At 37.2% G+C, this 22,216-nt stretch overlaps 1 protein-coding gene across 3 annotated transcripts in view; it reads right to left on the minus strand.

The window, feature by feature from the left end:
* Nucleotides 1-22,216, minus strand: part of Epc2 (enhancer of polycomb homolog 2) — a 127,550-nt gene that overhangs the window by 48,440 nt on the left and 56,894 nt on the right. Inside the window, exons 2-3 of one of the 3 annotated variants that reach the window (XM_045147761.1) lie at nucleotides 11,969-12,108; nucleotides 4,963-5,108 (exon numbers count right to left, since the gene is read on the minus strand). In XM_045147761.1, the coding sequence (XP_045003696.1) occupies nucleotides 4,963-5,073 (111 nt within the window). In that variant the 5' untranslated portion in view covers nucleotides 5,074-5,108; nucleotides 11,969-12,108. Of the gene's footprint in view, nucleotides 1-4,962; nucleotides 5,109-7,881; nucleotides 7,979-11,968; nucleotides 12,109-22,216 lie in introns of all 3 variants that reach the window. The other 2 variants (XM_045147760.1, XM_045147759.1) reach the window with 2 other exon arrangements.

Consider the following 22,216-nt stretch of genomic DNA (forward strand, 5'->3'; position numbering starts at 1 on the left):
GACGGCTTAGTGGTTAAGGCACTTGCCTGCAAAGTTAAAGGATTCAGGTTCAGTTCCCCAAGTCCCAAGTTAGCCATATGCACAAGGGGCACACACATCTGGAGTTCATTTGCAGTGGCTGGAGGCCCTGGTGTGCCCATTTTCTCTCTCTCTATCAAATAAGTAAATAAGTAAATAAAAGTAAAATATTAAAAAGTATAATTAAATTTTTTTAGTGTTTTATTAAGGTGTTCTTGTTAGAGGAAATTGTATGCAACAGAATGCCATTTAAGGTAGCTTGTAATTAAACTTTATTTAGAAATTACTACAAAAGTATGAAAATTTGCAAAAGTAAAATATTTCAAGTAGCAACTGAATACCCTTTAGGCCCAAACTCACTGTTGTTAACTTTTAAATATACTTGCTTTACTAGTATACATACTTACATGCAGGCACTTGCTCTCCTGACACACACACACACACACACACACACACACACACACACACACTTTTTGATCCATTTCAGGGTAAGTTATATGTGCCATGGCTCTTACCCTCTAAAAATTTAAGTAGAGTTATCATTTTGGGGTGTGGGTTTTTTTGTTTTTTTTTTTTTAAGACAAGGTCTCATGTAGTCCAGGCTAGTTTTACTGTATAGTTAAGGATGACCCTGAATTTCTTCTGGTCCTTCTGCCTCTATCTCTTAAGTGTTTTGTGCATGCTGGGAGAGCTCTCTACCAACTGAGCAACATGCCTTCCCACCTACATATGTAGTTCTTAAGAAAAGAGATGTTCTCTTTTATAATCAGAGTAATCAACTTTAGCAAATTTAACATTAATACTTTAATTTAAACTACCATCCATTTTCCAATTTAGGTGACTGAAAAGTGATTGCACCATTTTCCTCTTCAAAGGTCCATGATTGTAACTAACTGGCCTAAATGAAAGATAATTTTAATATTAAAAGAATGTGACCTGAGCTGAGTGTTGCAGTGCATGCCTTTAATCCTAGCACTGGAGAGGCAGAGGTAGGAGGATTCCCGTGAGTTTGAGGCCACCCTGAGACTACATAGTTAATACATAGTCCCAGGTCAACCTGAGCCAGAGTGAGACCCTACCTTGAAAAACAAAAAACAAACAAAAAAATGTGACTATATAAATTTAGGGATTGAAGGAAGAAGATGAAAAAAACAGATGATCTGCGTTTTCTAAATTACTGAAAAGAAATCATCCTCAATAAGACAGTAAATTAAGCCGGGTGTGCTGGTGCACACCTTTAATCCCAGCACTCGGGAGGCAGAGGTAGGAGGGTCGTCTTGAGTTCGAGGCCACCATGAGAATGCAGAGTAAATTCCAGGTCAGCCTGAGCTAGGGTGATACGTTACCTTGAAAAACCAAAAACAAAACAAAACAACAAAAACCCAACAGAGACAGTAAATTAAGTTTTAGAAGGGTTAAATTTGAGAGGTCTCTGGAAAGTCTTGGTGGAGTTTCCAACAGGCAATTTCAGAGAAGAGAAAAATCCTAGAGCTTTTGAAAGAGGTCAAGGACAAACGCACATGGCTTATATCAGCATTTATTAAAAATCAGCAATGAGGGGCTGCAGAGATGGCTCAGAAGTCAAATGTGCTTGCTTACAAAGTCTGACCACCCAGATCCAATTCCCCTGTACTCATGTAAGCTAGATGCACTAAGTCTGCAATGGAAAGATGCCCTGGCGTTCCCACTCTCTCTACACCTCTCTGTTTGCAAACTAATAAATAAAATTAAAAAAAAAAATCAGTGATGAAGTAATGTTATCCTAAAATGAACAGTATGCAACACCAAGAATAAAATTTCATGACACTTTCATATTTAAAAGAATTGAATGCAGCTGGGTATGGTGGCACATGCCTTTAATCACAGCACTTCGGAGGCAGAGGTAGGAGGATCACTGTGAGTTCAAGACCACCTTGAGACCACATAGTGAATTTCAGGTTAGCCTGGGCTAGAGTGAGACCCTACCTCAAAAAATAAAAAATAAAAAAATAAAAAAACTGAATGGAATAGAGCCAGTAAAAAATGATGTGGTGGTACGTGCCTGTAATGCTAACACCCAGTGTCTGAAGCAGAAAGATAGCGGATTTGAGAGCAGTGTGAGTTACAAAATGAGTTTAAGACCAGCCTGAGATACACAGTGTGACCTTGTCTCAAATGAACAAATGTATGATCATGAGAAATAAAAAAGGCTGAACTGTTTAAAAACAACAATAGGGACAGTTTCAAGATATAAGGATGGCAGCTCAGCAGTAGTGAAATTACTTAGTATGCAAGAAGACCTAGTTCAATCCCCAGCACCACAGGGGGGAAAAGGCATAAAGAAAAGACAAGAAATAAACATTAGATGGGGTGTGAAACTAATCACAACATTTGACACTTGGAGTTCTCAAGAATGACTTCATTGCAGTAGTCTTCCAGAATAAAGAGGCAGAAAGCGTGCTTCATTCTTTTTACTAATTTAACAAATATGAGGTTATCCACAAACTGATTCCTTGCCCTGGGAGCTGGCACCATGCCAGTCCCTCCAAAAGAAAATTAAAGACTCATGAATTCACAAAGTAGGGACTTGGAATGAGGGCAGCCAACCACGTGGTGTCTCCAATCCTTGATTCTGACAGTACTTCCACCATTATCTCCCAATGAATAAGTGGATCTTACCACATTCTGTGCTTAACCAGTTGTTTAGAAGGGTTAAATTTGTCAGTAACAAAAAGAAAATGAGATGGCATTAATTACATCTTGTTTACCTGTTTTTTAAAAATGTGACTGCATAAGTGTGTGTGTGTGTGGGGGGGATTATGCATGTACACACATAGGCCAGGTGACAACCTCAGCCACCATCCTCAGGAACACCATCTGCTAATTGCCAGCTAGGCTACACTGGCTGACCAGGAACTCCATGTATCCTCTTGTCTCTACCTTTCTAGCACAGGGATTACAACACCACTAGTCCTGATATTTTTACATGGGAACTGATCAAACTCAGGGCCTCATGCCTGTGATGCAAGCACTTTATTAGCTGGGCTACCTTCCCACTCCTCTTTCCTCTTCTAATAGTACGCTGGGTCTTATTTTCCATTTAAACAAGCAACAGGCTGACAGAAAGCTAACTATGTGCACAAGTTTCCAATGGAAAAGTGTGGGAAACTTACACAAAGGGTGGTAATACCACAGGGATTTAAACAATATAAGTTATTTTTCTGTTGTTATTGTTTTATTTTAGAGTGACGGGGGGGGGGGGGAGGAGAATGGGTGTGCCAGGGCTTCCAGCCACTGCATATGAACTCCAGACGCTGCGCCCCCTTGTGCATCTGGCTAACGTGGGGCCTGGGGAATTGAGCATGAACCAGGGTCCTTAGGCTTCACAGGCAAGCGCTTAACCAGTAAGCCATCTCACCAGTTTTAAGGAAAATTGATTTCTATAGGTAAACTAGTTGGCTTTATGAGTCTAGTGTAAACCAGGCATATTGCCACATGTCTTTAATCCCACCACTTGCAGGGAGAGGTAGAGAAACTGCCTGCCATGTGTTTGAAGCCAGACTGGGGCTACAGAGTGAATTCCAGGTCAGCTGGGCTAGAATGAAATCCTCTCTTGAAAAACAAAGCAAAACCCATACCCCTCAAGAAAAGTTTACTCTAGCCAAGTGTGGTAGTGCATGCCTTTAATCTCAGCACTCGGGAGACAGAGGTAGGAGGATTGCTGTGAGTTTGAGGCCACCCTGAGACTACAGAGTGAATTCCACATCAGGCTGTGCTAGAGCAAGACCCTACCTTGACAAACAAAAACAAAACAAAAAAGTCTACTTTATAGCTTATTTGTAACTCATATCTACAACTTCTTTATTATGAATAATTAGTATGTTAATATACCACACAGTTACACCAAAATTATTTTTTAAAAGTTTATTTTAAAATCTAATTACATTAACAGATCCTTGTTATAGTAAATTTGCAAAACAGAAAAAACTGAAAAAAGAACATACAAATCACCATTAATTTCAGCACTCAAATATAATCATTATTGGCATTTTGTTGTCCTTTGTTCTCTTTTCTTATGCACATTTACAAATATGTTCCAAACGTGCCTCAGAGTTTGCCATATAAACAATTCTATATCCTGTGTGCAAACACTAATATCACATGATAAATAATTTCCTAAGCATCTTTTACCATGCAATCATGATTTTCATTGCTATATTATATTCCATCCCTCAGGCAACTAATAATTTACTTTAAATATGCCTATTCAAAAATCTGTTTTAATTTTAACTTTTTTTTGTGGCATGAGGGACAGAACTCAGGGTCTTGTATATATAAGGTAAAAGCTCTAATACTGAGCTACAACCTTGGCTCACTTTTGCTCTCAATTATTTTTTGAGAGTAATTTCCAGAGAGGAGGTTATTAAACAACAGTGTAAACACTTAAAGGCTCTTGACATATGCTACTTAGCTGTGTTCAAAAAGAGAGATCATTTTAAATTTCCCAAGCAATATGTGAAATATCTCACTAAAAGACTTCTCTATTACTTTGTGAATAATTTTTTCTAATGTAAAATTTTAAGTAAACATAAGTTATTCAAAATAAAATTTATTTAACATGAACACTAAATAAATCTGGGCCACCAAAGAAGATGTAAGATAATTGCCTTAGAAAACCAATCAAACCAAATTGCTAAAGTATAAAAAATATAGTCCCATGATAAAGACTGTGACACTATAAGTACTACTGACTTTTAGGTATATAGGAAAAAGCTACAGCAGTATTTTTCATATTCCCATCCAAGAAAATTATGATGAAGCAGTATGTTCAAGAACTATTGTAATCAGAAATTCTAGAATGTCAAGAAACTCACATAATAAAATACAATACACTCACACAATGCAAAATAAAGATGTTAATTGGGTTACCTGTAAAACAAGAGACACTTTTACATGGTACAGTACCTGATTGGAACTTGCTTTTTCAAGTCTGTCAATCATAATTTCAAATTGCAAAGGCTTAATTTCCATCTTTCTGTTAAGTCTATTTAATAATGTTTCATCTTCTGAATCCATATCATAATCTGGTTGCTCGTTGTCTAGATTAAAGGCTAGAAAAGAAAAGGAGAATTCTTCAAATTGAGTTGATATTAAGAAGTTAATACAAAAATTAGGCTTCAGAGACTAACTGTACAATGAAAAAAAATCTTTGCCTTACACACTTCAAAATTTAATGGAAAATTAGAAACACTGAGAAATATTTTTTAAAGTATCCCAAATATATGACAAAATATCAGAGTAATTACAAAACAGATGCATATGCTAGTATGGCAGCATGAGAAACTACAGGATAAGCATCCAGAAATAAGCTCAAGTGCATAGTATACAATGGAAATCACTGAAGATAAAAAGGAAAAACAATTTCCAACAATAGGTATTAGCACGATAGACTAGTTACCTACAATTTTAAGCTGAATTTCTATCCTACTAGGAAAAAATCAACCTGACATATTCAACAAAATCCTATAGAAAACACACATACAAATTAACAAAAAGAGATGAAGAATAGTTGAGCAAGTCTAATATCAGAGGCTGTAAAACTAACACAAGCAACTTGACAATATAAAAATTTAAATTTCTACATATAAAATTTAATAATACTAAGTCAAAAGAAGAAATAAAAAAATCAACACATAAAGGGCCAATTCTCTTGAAAAGATTTTTCTAGAAACTTAATGGGAACAGTAACTCAATAAACACTGGCAAAGGATTTCTTTGTTTTTTAAGGTAGGATCTCACTCCAGCCCAGGATGAATTGGGCCTTATTCTGTAGTTCCAGGCTGGCCTCAAACTCATCTTCCTATACCTCTGCCTCTGGAGTGCAGGGAATTATAGATGTGCACCACCACTCCCAGCAAGCAAAGAATTTCTAGTGGAAAGTATGAATGACTTTTAAACATGAAAAAAAAAAAATTCTTAACCTCATTTATAGACCAGTACCTTTTATCCATTAGTCAGTATAAGATCTGAAAGTTGGTATTATGCCATTTTAGAATGTGAGGAAATTGTAAGGTGATATTTGGTTCAATTAAGATGTATTTTCTCAGACTTGGCAAGTCTATTTAGAGGAAATTGTCTAATAAATCTACACAGTAAAAGATATATAGAGTATTGGTTGTGATATGGTCAAGTTTTAAAAAAGTATAAAATAAGCAATATACATAGGATGACAAATGTCAGTTTATACGTATGTGGAACACAGACTGAAGCTCTGAGAATGATGGCAACCTTTTATATGCTCAATGAGATCAAAGAACGTTAGTGAAAAAGACCAAGGTAAGGAATAGCTTATTTTGTAGATATCTATGCACATGTTTGTAAATGCACAGAATATTTTTGAAAGCATACACGAGAAGCTTTAAACAGTTCTCTGTTTCTCGACAAGAATGCTATGAGGATAGGAATAAAGGAAAAGAGAATAAACATTTTCTTTCTCTTCTCTCTGCTATTGTTTGACATTTTTAAACATGTACATGTAGTAATTATTCACATACAAAGAAGGTAACTAAGGCATACAAACTGTGCTAAAATTATGTAACAAGATTTAGAAAAAGAAAATAAGAATGCAATCATCAGCAAATTGGCTATTTAAAAGGCTGTATGAAGGTGTGAATATCCTAGACATTTGTACCACGTGAAATGTCTCAGCAATCAAAGATCCAGGATGACTTTTTAAAATGTGCATATGGTGTGCATGTTTGTATATGTGTGTAGAGGCATTTGCACATGTGTGTGGAGGCCAGAGGTTGATGTGTGTGGGGGAGTAATCCTCTATCACACTCCAACTTATTCTTCAAGACATGGTCTCTGGCAGAACCTACAACTCACCAAATGAACCAGATCAGCTAGCCAGTGAGTTCTGAGGTCCCTTCTCTGCCTCTCAATTGTTGGGATTGCAGGTATATGCCACAAACCTGACATTTTACGTGGGTCGTGAGGACTGGACTCAGGTCCTCAGGCTAGCAAAGCAAGCACTTTACCCACTGAGCCATCTCCTCAGGACCAACATGACACCCTTATAGGTTGTTCAGAATACTTGTAATAGTAGAAATAAGTGCATACTTTTCTGTCTTTAGTAAAATCAGTTTCTCAGCTCAGAAAAGATATAAACTCAAAGTCATTTTGATAGAAAACTTTTGCTACTCTATAACAAGAAAAACAGAAGAAATCTTAGCTATTACTTACAAACTTATGCATGGGCCTGGCAGTGGTTAATGTGCTTTATACATACTAAATTAACTGTCTCAGCTTCACTATGTAGTAAGTAGTATTTTACACTCCAATGAGTCTCATTCTAAAACTTTATTATGTTGTTTTAACTTGTAGTAAATGTTACATAATCAAGTTCATAAATCATGATTTCTGGCTGTTGGCAAACTTATGATACAGATTTTGTAATTATAATTCATTTAAAAAATTCCTGAAAATAAAATGCATCCTTTTCTTATTTATTCACTGTCTTTAATTATGAGCATTATTTACTTAGAAATATGCTTTTAAAATTAATCCATTACATACCAATCTCAATGAGAGATGGTGTTAATCTTATAAACTATACAAGTTACTAAAAATTACTCTTCCTTCTACAAAGGGAAGATATTTACATATGCACATAGTGACTTTAGTGTGCAGACTAACAACAAAACTGTTAATACAACCAGGCAGTTGGCATAAGAAGACATGTTAGAGAAAGATTTTCTTAAATGTTGAAGAGCTATTTGTACTACTTTCTAAGTTAAACAGAAACTTTCCAAAGTTCAAGGGCAAGACTATATATACAAATTTTGCATGACCATCTTTTACCACCTACCTAATCTTACTCACCTCTTGATCCTCCACCTCCTATCTGCTCTATCTTCTTATTCTATTCTGACAAAAGCCAGCACCCCAGCTTGTGAGGCAGGGGAAAGGACAAGAAAAGCTGGGAAATAGTTTAGAAAAATTAATCGTGAGAATTGATAGGAGATTTGACAATGTGCTCAATCAGAATCAGGGCAAAGATCTGCTTACACTAGCACTAGCTAGCATTCTAAGTAGTCTAGCATTACCATATATATATATATACATATTATTTTTACTCAAAAATATAAAGAATCATTACAGATTGAGATGTTCTGTTATATCCAAAGTAGGTACAGGTATTTTTGCTGTATCTTTTAAACTAGTCTACTGCTTTACCAAATTAAAAAAAAAAAACCAAATCCTTTTGTAATTAAAAGCAATAATTACTTTAGCCACAGTTTTATACCCATTACATGGTATTTAGAAGAAAAAATTAGTACTAAAATCTGTTGAATAAAATAGCATTTCCAAAATATAGTATAAAAATTCTTTGAGTTGTAAGCAGAGTATTTTGTTAACTGATATTTCATTGCTTGAAAGCCAGAAAACATTTTTTTTCCTGCTGTAAAACAAATCTTATAACAGTGGGTATCACAAGCAGTTAACCAAACCAATCCAAAACACACACACCCTCACACTCTCTCCCTCCCTCTCTCTCCTCTTACACACAAGAAAAGAAGAGGAGATGGCTGAAATGTCTGGATGTAATAAAGGGACAGAATTAAGATATGAGCAAGACTAAGGCTGGAGAGATGGCTTAGCAGTTAAGCGCTTGCCTGTGAAGCCTAAGGACCCCGGTTCAAGGCTCGATTCTCCAGGACCCACGTTAGCTAGATGCACAAGGGGGGCGCACACCTCTGGAGTTCATTTGCAGTGGCTGGAGGCCCTAGTGTGCCCATTCTCTCCCTCTCTCTCTCTCCCTCCCTCTCTCTCTCTCTCTCTCTCTCTCTCTCTCTCTGTGACTCTCAAATAAATAAAGAAAAAAAAGATATGAGCAAGGCTAATAAGACTGTTTGTGTCTGTTTGTGTGCATGCACAAGCAGGTATGTAGACTTCCTGTGGTTCAGGTATATGGGCAATAAACAAAAAATAAACAGGAAAACTTAAGGCTGCACCTGATCACTTAGAGAAAGAAAAGTAAAGTATGAAGGACAGCAGGAAGTTAGTTCCCTGCAGTAGCCACCATGAAAGTGTGGTTACTATCTGGTAGGGAAAGCAACAGCCTGTGTGGGGGAAGAAATCAGTGTAACCTGATGTTAGAATATATAGAGCATTCACAAGTTGACCAGTTATAGCTGAGGGAATATATACTTAGCTTAAAATTAGCTGGTAAAGCAAATATTACTTCTAGCTAAAAGTAACGTTCAAAATCATTCATATGCAAATATCTGATAAGCAAGCTGTCTAATAGAATGAAAATACATGGAGCTCAGAAGAAATAATAGCAGATTTCCCAGAGCCAAAATATGGCAAGAGGCTTTCAGATTAAAGGAGCTAACCAAGCATGGTACAAAATGAGTGGTATGCAATTCAATGCAGCACATAATGATGAGCCTGTAACTGTCCATTACTTCCTAATATATTATGAATAGGGATATTATTATGTAACATTATGCCATTACATACAGAATGTTAAAGGGAAACATTTACTTCCCTTCTGCCCCCTTCCCAATTAAATCTCCAGGAGAGAAAGTATGGGAAGGATACTTTCAGTTTCTTTTTATCCTTTCAATGTTTTCTGATGAAGCTAGGGGGAGACTCAAGGGGTAATTTGTTCTCTGATGGTTCTTACTTCAGAGGCTGTGTTAGTCTACTGCATGGTCAACACAACAGGCTAGTGACTAGCCTGAAAGGTGAAGGCACAATATCAACAATCAACTAACCAGTGGGTGGGGCAAGTGTGTCTAGTGTAGGGTTTAATATTAGAATGTTCTTGGACTAGATAACTTCAAGCTCATCTTCCAATATTGTTATTAGTAATAAAGCTAACCTGTTATGTCTTTTTCTTAATTTCAAAGTGGAAAAGGTACAGGAACATTATTTCTTGCCTTCTTAAATAAATTATGGTAGACCATAATGAATATTTTCATTTTTATTTATTAGAGAAAGAGACAGAATGAATGGGTGTGCCAGGGCCTGTAGCCACTACAAACAAACTCTAGGTACATGCACCATCATGTAAATCTGGCTTATGTAGATTCTAGGGACTTGAAATTAGTCCTTAGATTTGCAGGCAAGTGCCTTACCACTAAGCCCTCCTTCCAGCCCCATAGTGAACATTTTTTTTTTTGGTTTTTCGAAGTAGGGTCTCACTCTGGTCCAGGCTGACCTGGAATTAACTCTGTCATCTCAGAGTGGCCTTGAACTCAAGGCGATCCTCCTACCTCTGCCTCCCAAGTGCTGGGATTAAAGGCGTGCGCCACCACACCCGGCGTGAACATTTTTTTTTAAATTATTTATTTATTTATTTGAGAGTGACAGACACAAAGAGAAAGACAGATAGAGGGAGAGAGAGAGAGAGGGCGTGCCAGGGCTTCCAGCCTCTGCAAACGAACTCCAGACGCGTGCGCCCCCTTGTGCATCTGGCTAACGTGGGACCTGGGGAACTGAGCCTCGAACCGGGGTCCTTAGGCTTCACAGGCAAGCGCTTAACCGCTAAGCCATCTCTCCAGCCCGTGAACATTTTTTAAGATACACTTTTCTTTTACATTCCAGAACATTCTATGTTCTATATTTTATTCTTCATTATATGATCTTTATACAATGCAAAGTCACAATCAGAGTTTATTTTACATCCATCATCTGGTTACTTACATAACACAATAGTGTATGCAGTGTAAATATCTCTAATACACTGAAGGTATGTCAATCAAAAGTGTATAAAGGGGGCTGGAGAGATGGCTTAGCGGTTAAGTGCTTGCCTGTGAAGCCTAAGGACCCTGGTTCGAGGCTCGGTTCCCCAGGTCCCACGTTAGCCAGATGCACAAGGGGGCGCACGTGTCTGGAGTTCGTTTGCAGAGGCTGGAAGCCCTGACATGCCCATTCTCTCTCTCTCCCTCTGTCTGTCTTTCTTTCTGTGTCTGTCGCTCTCAAATAAAAAAAATAAAAAATTTTTAAAAAAAAAAGTGTTTTAAGGGCTGGAAGATGGCTTAGAGGTTAAGCGCTTGCCTGTGAAGCCTAAGGACCCAGGTTCAAGGCTCGATTCTCCAGAACCCACGTTAGCCAGGTGCACAAGGGAGTGCACGCATCTGGAGTTTCTTTGCAGTGGCTGGAAGCCCTGGTGCGCCCATTTTCTCTCTTGTTTTTCTCTGCCTCTCTCTCACTGTTGCTCTCAAATAAATAACTAAAAATAAACAAAAAAATTTTTAAAAAGTGTTTTAAAATCAAGGCTAGGGCTGGAGAGACTGCCTAGTGGTTAAAGTGCTTTCCTGCAAAGCCAAAGGATCTCAGTTCGATTCCCCAGGAACCATGTAAGGCAGAAACACAAGGTGGTGCATGCATCTGGAGTTCATCTGCAGTGGCTGAAGGCCCTGGTGCACCCATTCTCTCTCTCTCTCTCAAATAAATAAATAAATATAATAAAATATTTTTAAAAATCAAGGCTTTGCAAATAACAAAACCCACAGTGATCAGTTCTTGACCTCAATTTTATGAATTCCAAATTCCTTACATAAAAAACATCTTTGTATTTATAGATGTATGTTCTCAACCATGTTTAATAGCATTCCACAGGATTTTGTATCATAGATGAGCAACTCATATTGTCAGGGCTTGAAATATACATGGCAGACTTCCTTTAAAGAAATGTAAACACAGAGATGATTACTGCTATACAAGGCAGGATGACCACAGCTTGTTTCAAAATTTCATTCAAACAAGAGCATGCTTTTTTACCCCCAGATCACATACATCCTCACGGCTGATGGGAAATGAAAATTACCTACAAGATTTCAGAATTATAAAGGTAAAAGAACACTAAAATATAAAATGTCTTGGGAAGGAGGAAGAGTAGTATGAGTAAGAAACTTCCTCCCTTCCTATCTAGGACTTAAGTGAAATCAACAGTTACCTTGGAAAGGGGGATATTTTGAAAGGTATGGTACTTCTGAAAATAAAGAGACTGGTTGAAAATCATATCCATTCCTCCTCCAATGTAGCTAAGCAACTACTTTTCCTCTTGAATAGCGTCAGCCTACTGTTTCAGAAAGCCTATTAAAACAAAAATACTGTCAGCCACTCAAGAATAGGATTGAAAAATTTCCCAGTGGGAAAAATAAACACTAGAACACCCTCAGTTAAGTAAATTTATACAAATAAAAATGAAGTCAAATAATTCATATATATAAATATATGTATATATTTATTTATTTATTTATTTATTTATTTATTTATTTTTTTTTTTTTTTAGGTAGCGTCTCACTCTAGCCCAAGCTAGCTTGGAATTTCAGTATATAGTCTCACCTAACACGCCTGCCCGGTGTGTTCAGATATTTAAGACAGAGAATCAGGAAGAAGAATGTCAGAAGAATCAAAAATAAAGCATCCTGAAATATACGACTGAAAATATAAAACAGAATCAAAGTGAAAAACTGCAGTTTACAAACAAACAAACAAAACCCAACTATAGATTTATCAATAGCAAGTTAAAAGACAATGATACCACATTCAAAATTCTGAAGGATTGTACCTTCCAGCCTAAAGCTTAATTTCAGGCCTCAAAAAATTTAATCTTCCACATACCCTTACTCTTAGGAGGTTACAGGTCTATTAGAAGAGAATAAACCTAAAAGGAAGAAAATACAGATTCTAACACCTGAAAACTCACACATGAGAGACTGCCCTGCTCTTTGAACATAAGAGTTTGTGACAAATTTAAGGCATATAATATGAACAGATAGAGGACAACCTTCTTTGAAAAGACAACACAATCAAGACACAAATGGAATCACTGCTAATTATTCACCTCAGCTGTTAACATCTGCCTAACATTACATAATGGATACTGGTTTAATAGTAAAACAACGGCCCAAGAATGTGGAACATGTGCTGAGGAATGAAATACAAATATAGATAGATAATATATTTACAAAGATAGTGACACCATTATTTAAAATTCTGAAGAGAGATAACAAAAAAGTAAAAGATTTAAAGGCAGTTTCCTTAGTAAAGTACATTTTTGAAATTAAACTTTTGTATTATGTAATGCTTTTATATTTTAAAAAAGTAAATTTAAAAGTAAACCCCCAAAAAACACAGATCCAACACAACAGTTAATGAGGCAGCAAGAGGTGAAAAGATGTCATTTATTATAATATGGGTCATAAAAAAACCCCACAGCTTTATAGTAATAAGAAGGAAAAGTGAAAAAGAATTCTAGTTCAGTTCATGAGCATTAAGAGTCCTTACAATAATTCTATCTTGTTTTTTTTTTTCTTTCATTATTTGAACTGTGGCCAAAAGCATCACTTAAAACACTTCAGCTTGGACTGTAGCAGTTAAAGGCACTTGTTTGCATACCCTGATAGTTTGGGTTCAATTCCCCAGTACTCACATAAAGGCAGATGCACAAAGGTGCACATGCATCTGGAGTTGCCCATTCTTCCTTTCCCTCAGAACTCTTTCCCCTTCCATAGAAATAAAAATTTTTAAGAAAATAAAATACTTCACCCTTTGCAAAAGAAAACTGAGTTTATTTTGAGCTTCAAAGGGTCTTTTCCAGAGACATCAGGTGCACTAAAAAACCTTAAAGGCAATGGCCACCCCAATAGTAATGAGCATCCCTGGTACCCAACTAGTAGTCTCCCAAAACCATTTCCCACTAAAAGAAAAAGAGCATCCTATAGAAATGCTATTTTCAGGTCTAGACCAAGAACGACTTATACATCCTAGTTTTCTTGTTTTCTGGAATGGCAGAGTCATGTCAAAAAGACTTAGTAGCTAACCTGAAAAGGCTTCTACTGGCCCCAAACAGGTAAATGAGGATTAATAAAGGTAAGAAGAGCTAGGTATGGTGGTGCACATCTTTCCCAGCACAGAGAAGGCAGAGGTAGGAGGATTGTTTTGAGTTCTAGGCCGCCCTGAGACTACACAGTGAATTCCAGGTCAGCCTGGGCTAGAGCAAGACCTTACCTCAAAAAAGCCCCCCCCCCAAAAAAGAAAGATAAGTACAATGAATTGAAGCATAGTAAAATATATGCAATTCAATAAACTGTGAGACCGAAACAAAACAAACATTCTCATAAATCACCTTTATAGAGTACTAAGAAATTAATCTCCATTGGAGAGCACGTAATTTTGGTTATCTCTCTTTTTGTGATGTCAGCAACCATTAGTGGTTGCTACCTTTGTCCACTGAGAAGTTGTAAAACAGTGACATTCTATCTTTCCTTCCTAAATTATTTTAGCTGGAATATTTTCACAAAGAAACTTTGCCCATCTCTATTATTTAGGCATGCAGACAGAGATTAAGTTTACAGAAGACAGGATAAAATGCTTAGTTCCTGATTAAGAGAGTCTACACAGGCTGATGAAGCAATCATAATGCTTGTTAAGTTTCCTAGGTCCTATGTAAATAAATATATAAATTTACCCAGGCATGGTGACACACACTAACCCCAGCACTTGGGAGGATGAGGTAGGAGGATTGCTGTCAGTTCAAGGCTACCCTGAGACTACATAGTGAAGTCTAGGCCAGCCTGGGCTAGAACAAGATACTACTTCATCCCCTCTCTCATTTAAATTTTCTATAACCTTAAAGTGCTTAATTTTCTAGGGCATAATTTAAAAAAACCCACTGTTTAAAATAGAAGGAAGGGGCTGGAGAGATGGCTTAGTGGTTAAGGCTCTCGCTTACAAAGCCAAAAGACCTAGGTTCTATTCCCTAGTACCCATGTAAAGCCAGATACACAGGGTAACGCATGTGTCTGGAGTTTGTCTGCATTGGCTAGAGGTCCTGGCATGACCATTCTATCGGCCTTTTTCTCTCTCATAAATAAATAAATAAATAAATAAATAAATAAATAAATCAGATTGCTCATATTTATAGAAGAAATATGCACAAGAAATGCACACAATGACTAAATATTTGATAAATGGCATTTTTCTTTAAGAGGCAGTATAATATACTGTAATACTAATTTGTGGTAATAGCATTATTGTTATAGCATTGTGAATGCCTTTCAACACTCCCACAAGAAATAATGTTGGGGTGGTATTAAGTCATTGTGGTGGGGGAAAGGTACTTTCTCATTGCTGGGACAAAATACTCGACCAGAAGCAGCTAAGGAAGGAAAGGGTTTATTTTGTCCTACAGTTTTGTGGAAAAGTTTGATTATGGTGGTAAAAACATTTCAGGAACAAAATGCAGGCATCACATAGCCACACCATCAGGGAGGAAGTAGAAAGAGAAACAATAATAAACAGGGCTGGCCTATAAAACCTCAAACCCAACCCCAGTGATACATTTCTTGCAAAGCCCCACCCCCTAGAGATTCCACATCCTTCTAGATCAGCCTAGCAACTGGGGATTAAGTATTTAAACATATGATTCTATGGGGGATATTTCATCTTTAAAGCACCTCAAGTATAAAGGAACAATATTGGCCAGTGGAGTGATGAGTATATGCCAATTCATTACTGTCTTGTCTACTTTTGATTATGTTAAAAATCTTCCATAATTATAGGCTTAAAATATACAGAAACTATATAAAGAACCACTTTAAAAATTCAACTTGAATGTGACTCAGAAAACTGGATCCAAAGATAATTCTTTTTTAAAAAAATACATTATTTATTTATTTATTTCAGAGAGAGAGAGGGAGGGAGGAAGGAAGGAAGAGGCAGATAGAGAGAATGGGTGCACCAGGGCCTCTAGCCATTGCAAACGAACTCTAGATGCATGTGCCACCTTGTGAATCTGGTTTATGTGGGTACTGGGGGACTGAACCTGGGTCTTCTGGCTTTGCAGGCAAGAGCCTTAACCGCTAAGCCTTCTCTCCAGTCCACAAAGATAATTCTTATAAAAAGATAATTAAGCATCATCTGTAATTATAAAGTTACTTTCTTGTTTTTATGAATTGATAAAAATCAATTAAGAGCTTTTTTTAATATTTAGAACTGGACACAACAAATTGATTTACATAATATAAAAAATAGAGATATTCCTGCTATACTGTGCTAAACCCTTTATATGCAAAATGGGGCACAAAAATAACAAGCTTATGGAAAGTATATATAATTTTGCTCTCAGATTCCAAGCAAACTGAAAAGGCAATGGTAATAAGTGACTGGTTACTACTTCAAGGGACCCTAACATATTCATATACAAAATACAGCTTTTGAGAATTTATCAGAACAGACTATGCTATACTGGGGCTCCAGGAAAAAAAAAAAATACAACCTGACATTAGATAAGGATTGTATGAGATTGTATGAGACAAAGATTCTTTGAAACACCATTATGGTAAACTACATACTGCCTTTGCCACTAAAGATCCACATTCTTTTTTTTTTTTTAATCTATTTTTATTTATTTGAAAGAGAGAGAGAGAAAAATAGGCAGGTAGAAAGAGTGAGATAGGGCATGGGCCTTAGGCCACTACAAACTCCAGATGAATGCGGCCCCTTATGCATTTGGTTTACCTGGGTCTTGGGGAATTGAACCTGGGTCCTTTGGCTTTGCAGGCAAGTGCCTTAACCACTAACCCATCTCTCCAGTCCATTTTTTATTCTTTATTGAAGGCTTTCATTCTTTTCAAGCTCCCCACAATAGGGAAAAGTCATGAAAAGACTAGGACGACTTCCACATACTACTCTATCATTCTCTCTTTCATTAGTTATTACTGAGTAAACTGGTTTTTTGAAGTGGGAGTTGAGGTAGGATCTCATTCTAGCTCAGGCTGACCTGAAACTCACTATAGTCCCAGGCTGACCTAGAACTCATGGCCATCCCTCCAGCTCTACTTCCGAGGTGATAGGATTAAAAGTGTCACCATACCCGGCTTCTGGGTTAAGTATTATTACAAAAAATGTGTAGCAAAATAGAATTTACAACAAACATACCCTGAGGACAAAACAAGTAGCTTTATCTGAATGATCTGTTGAAATTTTTATAAGATCTTAAATGATACAAATTCTATATACATCCTGCTATAAATGAGATATTAACCAATAAGTAAGTGAGCAGTAAGACTAGTGAAATGTATATAAAAGTGTTTTGGACTGGAGAAATGGCTTAGTGATTAAGGCACTTGCCTACAAAGCCTAATGAGCCAGGTTCAATTCCTTAGTACCTATATATAGTCAGATGCACAAAGTGGCTCATTCATCTGGAGTTCGTTTACAGTGGCTAGAGACCCAGGCACACCCATTCTCAAATTCATATTTTCTCTCTCCTTGCAAATAAATGAGAATTTTTTCACACTAATTATCTGCATAATTATACAACATATCTATGACTATGCATATCCAATTTGTCTTCAATAGGTGTTTTTGATATTTTCACTGTAGTAAAATACATACAACATAATGGTCATTTTATGTACAAAACCTTACTTTTACATAAAATTTTATCATATTAACCCCTTTTTTCTATAGAGGCCAGTGGTACTAGTACAACCATAATGCTGTATATCCATCCCCAGAAATATCTAACAATTCTAGTCAATCATTTCCTTCTACCTTTTCTTGTAGTGTTGCTAAAAATTATATATATGGAGATATTTAATATTGCTGGAAATACTTATCTCCTGTATCACAGAAATAGTTTAGTGAGTTTATAAACAGATGGTAACCATGCAGATTGACTTATTAAGCGTTTATTTAATAGAGCAGGCAGAGAGCTGATACAGCAGACAAAAAGAATTATTGTAAGCTTCATTCAACATGCTCTCATTCTGAAGACTACTGGTAGCTACTTAAAAACATAGCTGGAAGTAAATGGAAGTTTGTGATCAAGATTTCCCTCACAAATACTCAAATCTTATTATTACTGGGCTTAGAAACATTATTTATCTTGAAAGAAAATGTTGTACTATAGCCTCTGAATCACTTGACCATATCTACTTAAGGGTTTTTCTGTAAGCCGCCTTTCCTTTGGTTACTTATAGTAGATAACGTATTTCTGAATTTAAGTTCTTTGTAAGGAACTTGTACCACTGAGAGGCACTGTGTGCTATTGAGGAGCCCCTTTCACTTCCCTTCCACAGGAACAAACCTCAAAAAAAAAAAAAAAAAAAAAAAAAGCTGGCAATAATCCCTTGTGTTCTTCCTTTTCTAGTATGTCTCAGGTAAGTATACCAACAAAAGGATGAGCATGTCATGCTACATTAAGAACTATGGGACTAGAGAATATACTATCAGTACTCCCCAAAACAAATCCATGGGATTTGTACCTCACATACCAAGAGATCTGAAAACTCCACCAAAAGGGAGACAGAAATACCACATATGCATAATAAAAGATATAACAAAATTGCCTGAACTAAAGACATAGGACAGCATGAGACCATACCTGGGTTATGTTTGTTCAGAAAAATACACTGCCTTGTCAAAGAAGTTCTTTACACACTGTTCATCTATATACAAAATCCTTACTTTTACAAACCCAAAAACCAAGAATGAGTTTCTTCTTTCATTTTTCCTCTCACAGAGAGACAAGCATCAAAATAATAAATAAAACTAGGCTCAACAGTATGTGCTTTCTAAATCTTAAATTTTTAAAATTAGTGTAACTCATCATGAGGAAAACTAAAATAAGCAAAGTAGCTACTTTCCTCCAATAAATAGGGGTAGGAGGTAGAAGAAGGGTAAAAAACAAAAATCTTAGCAGGGTGTGGTAGTACACTCCTTCAATCTCAGCATTCAGGAGGCAGAGATAGGTGGACCTCTGTGAGTTCCAGGCTAGCCTGGGATACAGAACGATACCCACACCTTCAATCCCAGCACTAAGGAGTAGGAGGATTGACGTGAGTTCAAGACCACCCTGAAACTACATAGTAAATTCCAGATCAGCCTGGGCTAGAGTGAGACCCTACCTAGAAAAATCAAAAACAACAACAATAACAAAAAAACACCCCACTTTACAAATTAATAGTTCCTAAGGGTAGCAACAGACCAGAATCCAGATGTCCAATTAATTACATAAATCCCTCTTCTCATGTTTGGTGGAAAAATACCAGGTGTTGGGAAAAATTATATCATTAATTATAGTTGCTCATGAAATACTTAATAAAGAACAAAAATCTTATAAAATTTGGATGGCTGTGTTTACTTCTTTAACATTTTCTCTTATTTGTGGAATCTATTTGAATTTTCCATCATTCAAATCTCTCTTCCTTCTCATCTTTTCCCCAAAATAATGCCATAAAGTTATTTTGAGCTAAGAATACTGTGGTGGTTTGATTCAGGTGTCCCCCATAAACTTAGGTGTTCTGAATGCTAGGTTCCCAGCTGATGGATATTTGGGAATTAATGCCTCCTGGAGGGAATGTATTGTTGGGGGTGGGCTTAAGGGCTTTATAGCCAGGTTCCCCATGCCAGTGTTTGGCATACCCTCCTGTTGCTGTAGTCCACCTTATGTTGGCCAGGGCGTGATGTCCACCCTCTGCTCATGCCATCGTTTTCCCCTGCCATCATGGGGCTTCCCCTCGAGTCTGTAAGCCAAAATAAATCCCAGAAGCTGCTCTTGGTTGGGTGATTTCTACCAGCAATGCGAACCAGACTGCAACAAATACTTTGAAAACAGCAGGTGTTAAGAAAGGCACTAAAACCTTCCTCCTTTTCTTCCTCAAAGCAGCAGAGGAAACTTTCATGTGAAGGATGCCTCCCCCTCACACCAGAAAAACAAGAATATTACTACCACCAGAGATGGAGAGTGGGAGGCCAAGAGCAATGGGTATGAACAGACCTAATCATGGCTCTGGGCTGGAAAGCTGGCTTAGTGGTTAAAGGCACTTGCCAACAAAGCCAAAGGACCCAGGTCTGATTCCCTAGTACCCATATAAAGCCAGATGCACAAGGTGGCACATGCATCTGGAATTCGTTTGCAATGAGAGGAGGCCCTGGCACACCCATTCTCTATCGGCCCCCTCAAATAAATAAACATGTAAAAAATTGTCATAGTTTTCTAATTATCTTTTCAAAAATGTTATTCTTTATACAACTTAGTATATCAACTCGCACATCCACTTCTTTAGTCTTCATTTTCCAATGGGGTTCACCAATCTTCCAGATCAGAAAATGGTTAAGAACTTTGGTGAATGTGATGGTTAGTTTCTGGCTGCCCATTTGACATGATTTAGACTCACTATGGAAACAAGTCTTTGGGCATGTCTGGGTGGGAGTTTCTAGACAGGGTGAGTTGAGAAGGAAAGGACCACCTTCACTACTGGTGACACTATTCCACAGGCTGAGCTCCCTGATTATGGGCTAAGGAGGAGAAAGGCAGCTGTGCACCAGTGTTCCTTGCTCTTTGCTTCCCGATTGTGGACACAATATGACCAGCTGCTTCTTGCTCCTGCCACCATGCATTCACAGCAATGGAGGATGGTAACTTTCAACTGTAAGCTGAAATAAACTCTTCTTTAAAGTATCTGGTAAGGGAGCTGAGCACAGGTCTCTGGTCTAGATTTATAAAGCTCAGAACTTTATCTTGTACAGCACATGGTAACTAAATTACACTCTTCTAATCCTAGTGGCATTAATAAAAAATTCTTTGGATTTTCAAACGGAATAAAGATATCAATATGTCATAAGATTTTTTTTTTTCTAGTTTGGACTTAGATGCTTAAGCAAAAAAAAAAATCACAGTAACTAAGGACAATAAAAAGATTAACACAGAGATAAAATAATAATGAATGGATTAAAATACATAAATATAACAAACATGTCTACTGTTAATCTGATGTATACTAACTCTACATTCCTATCTGTGATTTTTCAAAATTGTTTATTACTTCAACTGATCCAATAATAAACCAACCCTGAGTGTTCCTTAAGTATAGCATATATAATAGGCTCCCTCCAAAGTAGGCAGATACTAATACATAGAGCACAGACAAAGTGGATGCAAGCATACTCTAGACACAGGAGAAGGAATAAAGTCAGGAACACAGATTTATTTACCTACAAGATATAAATTTCCCAAAGCAAGACTGGATTCAGAGGCTAAATGATGCAAACCCATTTCCAGATTTAAACAAATATTGAGAACCATGTACAAAATTAAGCTGTGTATGCATGTATATAAACTGTGTATTTTTCTTACAGAGAGCAAGAGAGAAACTGGCACTCCAGGGCCTCAGCCACTGCAATTGAACCCCAGACGTTTGCACCACCTAGTGGGCATGTGCATCCTTGCGCCTGCCTCACCTGTGTGTGTCTGGCTTATGTGGAATCTGGAGAGAGATCAAACATGGGTCCTTAGGTTTCGCAGGCAAGCACCTTAACCACTAAACCATCTCTCCAGCCCCAAATGTGTATTTTAAAGTATTTATTTGCATGTGCACATGGGTATGGGGCCTGCTAAGGTCTCTTGCCACTGCAAACAGAATGCCAGGAAGCTTGAACCAATTTTGGTATATGGTTTTATGAGATTAGCTAGGTAACAGAGCCTGGGCCAGCAGGCTTTGTAAGCAAACACCTTTAACATCTGAGTCATCATCTTAGCCACTAAAATGTGTGTTTTATTGATTTATTTTGGTTTTTCAAGGTAGGGTCTCACTCTGGCCCAGGCTGACCTAGAATTAACTGTACAGTCTCAGGGTAGCCTTGAACTCACAGCGATACTCTTTACCTCTTCCTCCCAAGTGCTGGGATTAAGGGTGTGCACCACCATGCCCAGCTAAAATGTGTATTTTAAAAAGCAGAGTTATACAAGCCTAGCATCGATAAGTGTTATTGCATATTTAAATCTCAATTAAATAGAACCTAGTATATACCAGAGTGGACTCTGGGTCAGTAGACTAACTATGCTGAAAGAAGTCTAAATAGCACAGTACTTTAAGAGCCATACACTCATTAACCTTGAAAAGGTTGAGGGGAGTTCAAGTCTGTCCTTTATATGAATACAAGGTCTTTAAGCCAATGTTTCCTCAAAACTTTTGTATTTATAGAAATCAAGAGCTACAGAGATGGCTTAGTGGTTAATGCACTTGCCTGCGAAGCCTAAGGACCCAGGTTCGACTCCCCAGAACCCACATAAGCCAGATGCACAAGGTAGCACACTTGCCTGGAATTCATCTGTAGTGGCTAGAGGCCCTAGCATGCCAATTTATCATTAAAAAAAAACAAAAAAAAACAAAAAAAAAAACAAGTGAGG

This window comes from Jaculus jaculus, chromosome 4 (genome assembly GCF_020740685.1).
Source record: "Jaculus jaculus isolate mJacJac1 chromosome 4, mJacJac1.mat.Y.cur, whole genome shotgun sequence".
Taxonomy (NCBI): Eukaryota; Metazoa; Chordata; class Mammalia; order Rodentia; family Dipodidae; genus Jaculus; species Jaculus jaculus.